At 44.5% G+C, this 11,370-nt stretch overlaps 1 protein-coding gene across 4 annotated transcripts; it reads right to left on the bottom strand.

Annotated features, from left to right (window-relative positions):
- Positions 1–801: 801 nt before the first annotated feature.
- cyp19a1b (cytochrome P450, family 19, subfamily A, polypeptide 1b) lies at positions 802–9,852 on the bottom strand. 4 transcript variants are annotated; one of them, XM_031832969.1, is made up of 10 exons: positions 9,743–9,852; positions 8,574–8,703; positions 7,035–7,185; positions 6,698–6,852; positions 5,121–5,297; positions 4,192–4,306; positions 3,896–4,010; positions 3,634–3,796; positions 3,083–3,324; positions 802–2,835 (listed from the first exon to the last, which is right to left on the bottom strand). In XM_031832969.1, the coding sequence occupies exons 1-10, from the start codon at positions 9,749–9,751 to the stop codon at positions 2,596–2,598; spliced, it is 1,497 nt and encodes a 498-aa protein (XP_031688829.1). In that variant the 5' UTR covers positions 9,752–9,852; the 3' UTR covers positions 802–2,595. The 4 variants fall into 4 exon arrangements, with proteins under 4 accessions (XP_031688829.1, XP_031688830.1, XP_031688828.1 ...); XM_031832970.1 differs by having other exon boundaries at positions 8,574–8,723; positions 9,743–9,850; XM_031832968.1 differs by having other exon boundaries at positions 8,574–8,706; positions 9,743–9,834.
- Positions 9,853–11,370: the final 1,518 nt, after the last annotated feature.

Raw genomic sequence — 11,370 nt, 5'->3', positions numbered from 1 at the left:
CACCACAGGAAAGGAGGACCCAGAGTTAAGTCTGCTGCAAAGGATAAGCTCATTGAGGCATGAGACCCAGTATTTATTATATATATTTTTTACCTTTATTTAACTAGGCAGGTCAGTTTAGAACAAATTCTTATTTTCAATGACGGCCTAGGAACAGTGGGTTAACTGCTTGTTCAGGGGCAGAACGACAGATTTTTACCTTGTCAGCTCGGGGATTTGAACTTGCAACCTTGCTAGTCCAATGCTCTAACCACTAGGCTACCCTGCCGCCCCGTGAGTATGAGGCAAAGGGTGACTACTTTGTAAAATCTGAAATTTTAAATATATTTTGATTTGTTTAACACTTTTTTTGGTTACTACATGTTTCCATATGTGTTATTTCATAGTGTTGATGTCTTCACTATGATTCTACAATGTAGAAAATAGTACAAATAAAGAAAAACCTTGAATGAGTAGATGTTTCCAAACTTTTGACTGGTACTGTAGAGCTCTAGTATAGGTATTCAGACACAAGACAGTATCTCCCATTTCTGCTACCACCATTAACCATATCAAACCATATCAATTAACCATATCAAAAGAGGTTTAAGATTCAAGACTTAACGATAACAATTGTTTTACAAAGATATTTATTACACAATTGTAATTTTATTGAGTAAATGTTTACAGTAGTTATGCACATGATACAAACTATTCTTTATACATTTTTAATTACATTTTTAATGACATGGTTTTAAAAACAACTAGAAATTGTAATTTTACAACAAGAAAATAAGTAGAAAAATGCACAGACTAGTGTTGAAAATGTAGTCTAGTGTAGCAATACTGTATTATAGTTGTGGGTAGTAGCCTTTAAACAGAAAAAGTATTGACTATAGCCCAGCAGTAGTAGTACCTGGTCCCATATCTGTTTGTACAGTCTTGGTAACTCATGTATTTACATTTATATGGTCAGTGCTAGGTGTGTCTCAGCTGTTGTGATCAAGTGGCCAGTAAAATGTGTGATCATTCTGGGCATGGTCAGGCTGTGTTCATCCTCCACCTGTCAGGTCAGTGTGGTTGGCGTTGGTTGTGGTGAGGTCAGTTTGGTCAGTGTTGGTTGTGGTCAGATTATTGATGGTTGTGGTCAGTCCTGGTTATGGTCAGAGGTAAAAGTCAGTGTTGGTTGTGGTCATTCTCCTCCACCGACCAGGTCAGTGGATATGGTCAGTGGTGGCTGGTTGCGGTCAGTGGAGGCTGGTTGTGGCCAACGGAGGCTGGTTGTGGTCAGTGGTGGCTGGTTATGATCAGTGAAGGCCGGTTGTGGTCAGTGGAGGCCGCTTGTGGTCAGTGGAGGCCGGCTGTGGTCAGTGGTGGCTGGTTGTGGTCAGTGGTGGCTGTTTGTGGTCAGTGGAGGCTGGTTGTGGCCAACGGAGGCCGGTTGTGGTCAGTGGTGGCTGGTTATGATCAGTGAAGGCCGGTTGTGGTCAGTGGAGGCCGCTTGTGGTCAGTGGGGGCTGGTTGTGGTCAGTGGAGGCTGGTTGTGGTCAGTGGAGGCTGGTTGTGGTCAGTGGAGGCTGGTTGTGGTCAGTGGAGGCTGGTGGCTGGTTGTGGTCAGTGGTGGCTGGTGACTGGTTGTGGTCAGTGGTGACTGGTTGTGGTCAGTGGTGGCTGGTTGTGGTCAGTGGAGGCTGGTTGTGGTCAGTGGAGGCTGGTTCTAGGTCAGTGGTGACTGGTTGTGGTCAGTGGTGGTTGGTTGTGGTCAGTGGAGGCTGGTTGTGGTCAGTGGAGGCTGGTTGTGGTCAGTGGAGGCTGGTTGTGGTCAGTGGAGGCTGGTGACTGGTTGTGGTCAGTGGTGGCTGGTTGTGGTCAGTGGAGGCTGGTTGTGGTCAGTGGAGGCTGGTGACTGGTTGTGGTCAGTGGTGGCTGGTTGTGGTCAGTGGTGGCTGGTTGTGGTCAGTGGAGGCTGGTTGTGGTTAGTGGAGGCTGGTTGTGGTCAGTGGAGGCTGGTTGTGGTCAGTGGAGGCTGGTGGCTGGTTGTGGTTAGTGGTGACCGGTTGTGGTCAGTGGAGGCTGGTTGTGGTCAGTGGAGGCTGGTTGTGGTCAGTGGTGGCTGGTTGTGGTCAGTGGTGGCTGGTTGTGGTCAGTGGTGGCTGGTTGTGGTCAGTGGAGGCTGGTTGTGGTCAGTGGTGTCTGGTGGCTGGTTGTGGTCAGTGGTGTCTGGTGGCTGGTTGTGGCTAGTGGTGACCGGTTGTGGTCGGTGGTGGCTGGTTGTGGTCGGTGGTGGCTGGTTGTGGTCAGTGGTGGCTGGTTGTGGTCAGTGGTGGCTGGTTGTGGTCAGTGGAGGCTACTTGTGTCATTCTGGGTATGACCCTCATGGTCAGGCTGTGTTCATGTTCATTCTCAACAGGTTGCTGTGACAGGTTTTTGGATCAGGACAGGTTATATTGGTTGTAGTGGTCAGTAGTGGTTGTGGTCAGTAGTGGCTGTGGTCAGTAGTGGTGGTAGTGGTGGTTGTGGTCAGTAGTGGTTGTGGTCAATAGTGGTTGTGGTCAATAGTGGCTGTGGTGAGTAGTGGTGGTGGTCAGTAGTGGTGGTGGTCAGTAGTGGTTGTGGTTAAGTTATGGTCATCTGTCTAGGTATGAACCTCATTGCCAGACTGTGTTCATCCTCCACGGGTTGCTGTGACAGGTTGTTTGTCTGCCTGATGCTGCTCAGTGTGTTGCCATGACGAGGACACACCGTGTACCGCGACAACAGCGTCACCAGGACAGCCTTCATCATCATCATGGCAATGTGTTTACCCACACAGGAGCGGGGGCCACAGCCGAACGGCTGGAAGAAACGACTGGGCACCTGATGGAAAAAAGGAGAGGTCAACCATAGCCTGGTAACAGATCGGTTTGTGCTGTCTTGCCAACCCCCACGGTCGTTATAATGTTCGGCATGAATCAATGTAGTTGGCAAGACGACACAAACAGATCTGGAACCTTGTAAACCATATGCTACTTCTGAATAATTTCACAGACCTGTCCATCAATTATGACAACAGTTTGCAATGCAATGCTTTTAAGCAATTAGGACCACCCCAACTCTCACTTACAGTTTTATCAAAGTTTTCCAAGCTGAATTCGTTGGGTTTGGGAAAGAACTCCGTTTTGTGCATGAGCCCTATGTTGAGGATGATGTTGGTTCCCTTGGAAACCTTGGTCCCATCGATGACGTCATCTTCCAGCGCCTTCCTCATGGTGAAGTCTACCACAGGATGGAACCTCATGGACTCATTGATAAAACTCTCCAGCACTCTGAAGTTCTGGAAGTCAACTGTCATTACATCCTTCTCTCCTGTGGATAGAAGTGAACATGAAATTGTCAGCATGGTGTGCCTAAAATATATCATTTGTCATCCGTGAGATATTTGTCTCAATTATTAGTCAAGGGTGGCTCAGAGAGTAAGAGTATGGTGCCAGCAAGATTGTGGGTCCCGCAGAGATCATTAACACATACTAAAAATAGATGCACTCACTGTACTGTACGTTGCTGTCGCTTTGGATAAAATCGTCTGCTATGTGGCATATATTATATATTATTAGAAATGATTAGAAATTCCAACTGTTGAAACCCCCTTTATTTGAAAGGTGTGAGCATAGTCACCTATGAGAGTGCTGATCTCCTCTACAATCCTCATCTCCACCTCAGGGTTCTGCTTCAGCAGCATGAGCATGAAGAACAGACTGATGGACAGAGTGTCTGGGGCTGCTATCACCATCTCCAACACACACTGTCTCACGTCGTCCGCCGACAGCTCTCCATGGTTCTGGTCAACACACACACACCGAGAGAGTATAAGATCGACAGGTTTCTCTTAGTGACACCCTATACAATGATATGATTTCAATTAATCAGCAGAACAGACCTGGGCGAAGATGAGTTCTGAGGTGAAGTCAATATCATCATCCAGTTTTTCAGCTTCACTGATCATTCTTCTTTTGGTTTCGATAAGGCTTTCCATCACATCCTGTAGCTCCTTGCTAGAGACAAGACGTCAAAATACTTGATTAAACTACACACCTTCTACAAAACTACGACACACCTTCATTTACACAAACCCCCCCCGACGAGTGACCATCACCAGTGACCATCACCAGTGACCATCACCAGTGACCATCACCAATCACCACATAGAGACTTTAAGTGCGTGTGTGAACTTACGCTGCTTGTTGATGCCTCTTGTACATCCATCCACATTTGAAGAAGATATCAGGCTTGATCAGAACCGTTTGCCAGGTGTCAAAGTAGTGTTGAATCTTCAATAGCAGCTCTTTCTCTAAGTTACATAAAGTACAAGGCACACAGTCAAAGTTTGGCATAATTCAATGTGTTAAGGATGTCCATTTACATTACATTGACAGTAGTGAGTCTTTTAGCAGACTCTTATCCAGAGCTATTTACAGTAGTGAGTCGTTTAACAGACTCTCTCATCCAGAGAGAGTTACAGTAGTGAGTCGTTTAGCAGACTCTGATCCAGAGAAAGTTACAGTAGTGAGTCGTTTAGCAGACTCTTATCCAGAGCTACTTACAGTAGTGAGTCGTTTAGTAGACTCTTATCCAGAGCTACTTACAGTAGTGAGTCGTTTAGCAGACTCTTATCCAGAGCTACTTACAGTAGTGAGTCATTTAACATACTCTCTTATTCTGAGCCACTTACAGTAGTGAGTCATTTAACATACTCTCTTATTCTGAGCCACTTACAGTAGTGAGTCATTTAACATACTCTCTTATCCTGAGCCACTAACAGTTAATGTATTCATCTTAAGATAGCCAGGTGGGACAACCACATATCACAGTCATAGTATGTACACTTTTCCTCAATAAAGTAGCTATCAGCAAAGTCAGAGCTAGTAAAGGGGTGGGGGGGATTGATGTGAGAAGGGGGGGGGGGTGGTATTATTTAAGTTACTCTTTGAAGAGGTTTCAGATGTTTCTGGAAGATAGGCAGGGACTCTGCTGTCCTAGCTTCAGGGGGAAGCTGATTCCACCATTGGGGTGCCAGGACAGAGAACAGAGGTCCCAACATGCATGCAGGCACACCCACACAGACAAACCCCTCCCCCCGAACACACACACACCCTGCCACTGACCGTTGAGAGGCACCCTGAGGAACAGTTTGTTAGAAATGTCCACTACGATGCATCTCAGCAGGTTGAGAACATCTACGTGTCCAGAGGGGTCAGTCATCTCCTGCAGACGCTCCAGGTGCCTGTCTGTTGCACTCACACAGATCCCTACTGTCCGCTGCAGACCAGGCCCTGTCAGAGCTGACACACACAACACCAAGGATGGGCTCAATTCCATTTCAATTCAGACAATTCAGGAAGAATTCCATTGAGTGAATTGAAATCACCCTATACAATTAATAAAAATTTACATGAAATAGTACCCGCAAAACACCAGTCTCAACGTCAACAGTGAAGAGGCGACTCCAGGATGCTGGCCTTCTAGGCAGAGTTGCAAAGAAAAAGCCATATCTCAGACTGGCCAATAAAAAGAAAAGATTAAGTTGGGCACAAGAACACAGCCACTGGACAGAGTAACTGTCTAGAAGGCCAGCATCCTGGAGTTGCCTCTTCACGGTTGACGTTGAGGCTGATGTTTTGCGGGTACATTTTAATGAAGCTGCCAGTTGAGGACTTGTGAGGCGTCTGTTTCTCAAACTAGACACTCTAATGTACTTGTCCTCTTGCTCAGTTGTGCACTGGGGCCTCCCACTCCTCTTTCTATTCTGGTTAGAGCCAGTTTGCGCTGTTCTGTGACGGGAGTAGTACCTAGCGTTGTACGAGATCTTCAGTTTCTTGGCAATTTCTCACATGTAATAGCCTTCATTTTTCAAAACAAGAAAAGACTGATGATTTTCAGAAGAAAGGTATTTGTTTTTTGACATTTTGACCCTGTAATCGAACCCACAAATGCTGATGCTCCAGATACTCAACTAGCCTAAAGAAGGACAGTTTTATTGCTTCTTTAATCAGAACAACAGTTTTCAGCTGTGCTAATGTAATTGTAAAAGGGTTTTCTATTGATAAATCAGCCTTTTAAAATGATAAACTTGGATTAGCTAACACAGCGTGCCATTGGACCACAGGAGTGATGGTTGCTGATAATGGGCCTCTGTACTCCTATGTAGATATTCCACTTTAAAAATCTGCTGTTTCCAGCTACAAAAGTAAATTACAACATTAACAATGTCTACACTGTATTTCTGATCAATTTGATGTTATGTTAATAGACAGAAAATGTGCTTTTCTTTCAAAAACAAGGACATTTCTAAGTGACCCCAAACTTTTGAACGGTAGAGTATCGACTAACCTGTACCACCACACATTAACTCTGTACCGGTACCCCCTGTATATAGCCTCATTATTGTTATTTTACTGTGTTACTTTGTATTATTTTTTACTTTAGTTTATTTGGTAAATATTTTCTTAACTCTTTCTTGAACTGCATTGTTGGTTAAGGGCTTGTAAGTAAGTATTTCACAGTAAGGCCTGTTGTATTCAGCGCATATGACAAATACAATATGATTTCATTTGAAATGGAATTGATCCCAACCCTGTATCAGACCAGAACATAAATTCATTTGACATCTAGTAAGAGTGAGTAAAATATTAGTGAGTTAGATAATCATGTAATAAATAAACTTCAAGTCTCTGTCGTATACCTTTTGCAAAATATGTCCTCATTTTTTTCCAGAGTGGAATGTCACTGTTGAAGATGATACCTCTCCCGTCCATCCCGATACACTGCAGTCCTCGTTTACTGGCGAACCGGGCTGTGTAGTGGGCACTCTTCAGGACATGGTAGACAGCAGAGGACCTGCAGCAAGAGTGAGAGACCAAGAGTGTCATAAATAGAGAGTCAAACGAGTAGTGCTGATCTTGGATCCGTTTTGACTTTTTCAATGATAATGAACGGACACGGGAGGTAGAGGATCTTAGATCTATTCTGAGACGCTTGATGAGTGGAGTATTTTCCAATTCCATTTCAACAGAACTTACTTGCTAAGAATGAGAGTCTCTTCTCCGTTGATCCAGACCCGAACCATACTCCCATATCTCTTGTTGTAGTAGTTACAGGCTGTTCCTATCCCGCTCCAGATGAACCGAGAGTAGGACAGGATTGGACCCAGACCAGCCCAGAAGAAAGGACCTGCCATAGAGGCACGTACAGTAGAGACGCAGGTTAGTACAGGATTGGACCCAGACCAGCCCAGAAGAAAGGACCTGCCATAGAGGCACGTACAGTAGAGACGCAGGTTAGTACAGGATTGGACCCAGACCAGCCCAGAAGAAAGGACCTGCCATAGAGGCACGTACAGTAGAGACGCAGGTTAGGACAGGATTGGACCCAGACCAGCCCAGAAGAAAGGACCTGCCATAGAGGCACGTACAGTAGAGACACAGGTTAGTACAGGATTGGACCCAGACCAGCCCAGAAGAAAGGACCTGCCATAGAGGCACGTACAGTAGAGACGCAGGTTAGGACAGGATTGGACCCAGACCAGCCCAGAAGAAAGGACCTGCCATAGAGGCACGTACAGTAGAGACACAGGTTAGTACAGGATTGGACCCAGACCAGCCCAGAAGAAAGGACCTGCCATAGAGGCACGTACAGTAGAGACACAGGTTAGTACAGGATTGGACCCAGACCAGCCCAGAAGAAAGGACCTGCCATAGAGGCACGTACAGTAGAGACGCAGGTTAGTACAGGATTGGACCCAGACTAGCCCAGAAGAAAGGACCTGCCATAGAGGCACGTACAGTAGAGACGCAGGTTAGTACAGGATTGGACCCAGACCAGCCCAGAAGAAAGGACCTGCCATAGAGGCACGTACAGTAGAGACGCAGGTTAGTACAGGATTGGACCCAGACCAGCCCAGAAGAAAGGACCTGCCATAGAGGCACGTACAGTAGAGACACAGGTTAGTACAGGATTGGACCCAGACCAGCCCAGAAGAAAGGACCTGCCATAGAGGCACGTACAGTAGAGACACAGGTTAGTACAGGATTGGACCCAGACCAGCCCAGAAGAAAGGACCTGCCATAGAGGCACGTACAGTAGAGACGCAGGTTAGTACAGGATTGGACCCAGACCAGCCCAGAAGAAAGTACCTGCCATAGAGGCACGTACAGTAGAGACACAGGTTAGTACAGGATTGGACCCAGACCAGCCCAGAAGAAAGGACCTGCCATAGAGGCACGTACAGTAGAGACACAGGTTAGTACAGGATTGGACCCAGACTAGCCCAGAAGAAAGGACCTGCCATAGAGGCACGTACAGTAGAGACACAGGTTAGTACAGGATTGGACCCAGACCAGCCCAGAAGAAAGGACCTGCCATAGAGGCACGTACAGTAGAGACACAGGTTAGTACAGGATTGCTACTTGCCACCGTTTTACAGTAATAACTGTTATATTAGATGAATAGCCAAGGTCTTTCTAGTGAACTATTGGCTATCAACATTCCATATTACACGGAATGTTGACACATTCCCCCGTAGACACATTCACACATCATTCATAAATCATTGGTCTTACCTGGTATGTGTGAGGCGTTAGTGAGGCACCAGGCCGTGATGAGCAGGAGACAGAGCAGCAGCAGCAGGACTCCAGACACGCTAGTGTCATCCACTATACTGGTAGCCATTACAGTGAGGAGGTCTGGAGGCTGCTGTGTTATGATGACAGCTGGAGCACTCTGCTATTTATTATTCTCCTTCCAAGTTTTATCTCCCCCCCCCCCCCTTCTGACTTACTTCAAGGAGACTACCTGGTTAAATATTTTAAAAAGTAAAAACATGTCCCACTGATTATAGAGTAGACCTGGTCTCTCAAGTATGACCGTAGGTCTTTAATTTAGATTGAAACAGGCTCACTTAACCTTCAAAAGAAAGCGAACCACCGTATAATTCATCATCTGAAGAAAGAAATAACATCTGCTAACCATGTGTGTATGTGACAAATAAAACATTTGATTTGCACCTCACCGAAGTAGTTGTCGCTTATCTATTGGGACAGCCGAAGAAAAAAGGCTTCTAAGAGTTTACGGTATATGTATTGAATCACCCTGAATTTCCAGAACCAAATTACACCCACTTTTATTTTTTTTATTTTTTTTTACCAGAACCCTACAAACAAAAGCCCTGACAACCCTTGCTCTCTTTTCATCCCCTTTTAAATATTTCTCCTGTCCTTGTCCTATGGGGTTGGTACAACATGTGAACACGGTAACCATAACACAACCAACGAAAGCTTTTTAAGTTGACCAGTTGTACTATTTACATGTACAGTTCCAGATGTCTTACCAAGGCTAGAGTTTAGTAAATTAGACATCAAAGATATTAGAACCTTCTGAAACCAGAGGGGAAGGCTGAGGTGTCTGTCATTTTATCAGAATGTACTAATGCTGTTGTTTCTTTATCTATCGGAGAAACTGGGTCATCTTTGTTCTCGTCATCGTCCCCTCTAGAAGACACGGTTTGTTTGCTGTACCATTGTATAATACCGTTTTTTATTTTTTTTTATGTTTACAGTTGTACAAATTTCAATGATATTCTGTTATAGGCCTCTTTTCAAGAATATCCCTCTTGACACTTCTTGTTCGTCAGAGAGAAAACAATTCCCTCTAGTTAATTAGAACATACAGACCAAAAAAATTCCCCCTTATTTATAGAATTGTCATTATGTAGGAAAAGGATAATACCCACCGTTCTCATCCTGGACTGCCCCAGAGTAGTCTGCCGCTAGCCTGGCTACAGTTTGTGTCCGTCTCCTGTGTGGCCACTCCTGTGCCCCGGTTTCTTCTCCTGGTTGGTTTTAAAGATGATCAGTATTCTTTTATCTGATAAATCACAGGCATCCAAGCTGTTGAATATCAACTTACCGGTTGCTTGGTTACACTACCAATTTAGGCCCTCAAGTGCCGTTAAATGCATGAACCTCTCACCAAAAAGACTGCCAAAGCAAAACAATAGAGCTATAGTGAAGAGCCTGGCTACCTTTTAACTGGAAAAGTATACCCCAAAATGAACACACAAAAAAAAAGACTTAATGTTGGAGATTATAGAGTAGACCTGGTCTCTCAAGTATGACCGTAGGTCTTTCATTTTGATTGAAACAGGCTCACTTAACCTTGGAAAGCGAACCACCGTATAATTCATCATCTGAAGAAAGAAATAAATTAAACAGGTCAGACTGACCCAGCTAATTTGAGGATAACAATAGGGCTTTTATCCAGCACATTTACAACAGAAGAAATGTTAATACATTTGCCCCTGTCTGTCAATAAGTTGGAGAAGGGAAAGACCTAGTCAGTTATACAACTGAATGCGTCTTGCGCATTTAACCCAAACCCTGTGGGTCAGAAAGGTGCAGGGGGCTGTCTTTCAGCACCCAGAGAACAGTGGGTTAACTACAGAACTACATATTTTTACCTTGTCAGCTCAGGGATTTGATCCAGCAACCTTTCTAGTTACAGGCCCCAATGCTCTAACCACTAGGCTACCTGCCGCCCTTAGATGTTGATAGTTACTCAGCGGTGATATACAAGCTATATACAGCAGGGTACAGAGACAGTCAATTGAAAGTAAAACATAGTTAAACAGAGAGCGAGAGAGACAGAGAAATCCATGTAGTCTAACCTGCAGGGTCATTCCAGTTCACTCCCTCTGAATGCCTGATTCTGTCACTGATTAAGACATGGTCTTAATGATGCTGGAGGCTTTTGTGTCATGGCCAGACATGGCACAATGGTGGAGAGGGAAAAGGTATTTGGCATCTTCCTGGTTGCCATAGAGACTAGGCATCAACTTAGAGAGGGCTTCTTGAGAGAATACACTTAAGAATGTTCCTATAGTTCTTGGCCCGTATTCACAAAGCTTCTCAAAGGTAGGAGTGCTAATATAATCGTATTTAATATAATCTGAGGCTAAATTGATCATATCACATATCATATTTTGTGATAAAACAAAATAGAACTTCTACAATCCAGTCAGGATAACCAAATTGCTTCAGAAGATAGTCATTTTTTTCACAACTTGTTTCTATTACTTTCTAGCATGTCAAGCTAACTTACAGAGTAGCTATAGCTAACTAGCCAGCTAGCTTTCTACATTGTTTAGCTTAGTAGCTAGCTGATTGATGTTTTCCTTTGGTAACCAGAGCAGATGAAATCAACATTCACCTCCACAATTGCTGTTTACATTGATATCCATGCTGAATGAAGGAGTTATGGGACCTCATTGGCACCCTTAACTTTTTCACTTCATTTAAGAGGGAAATTCACATAAAAAATGCTTTGTGCAACTGACTTAGAGTTAAGGAAACTTTAAGGGAA

This window comes from Oncorhynchus kisutch, linkage group LG10, assembly GCF_002021735.2.
Source record: "Oncorhynchus kisutch isolate 150728-3 linkage group LG10, Okis_V2, whole genome shotgun sequence".
In the NCBI taxonomy this organism is placed as follows: domain Eukaryota; kingdom Metazoa; phylum Chordata; class Actinopteri; order Salmoniformes; family Salmonidae; genus Oncorhynchus; species Oncorhynchus kisutch.
Note: the sequence above shows the minus strand (reverse complement) of the source record. Positions and strands in the feature narration are given on the sequence as shown.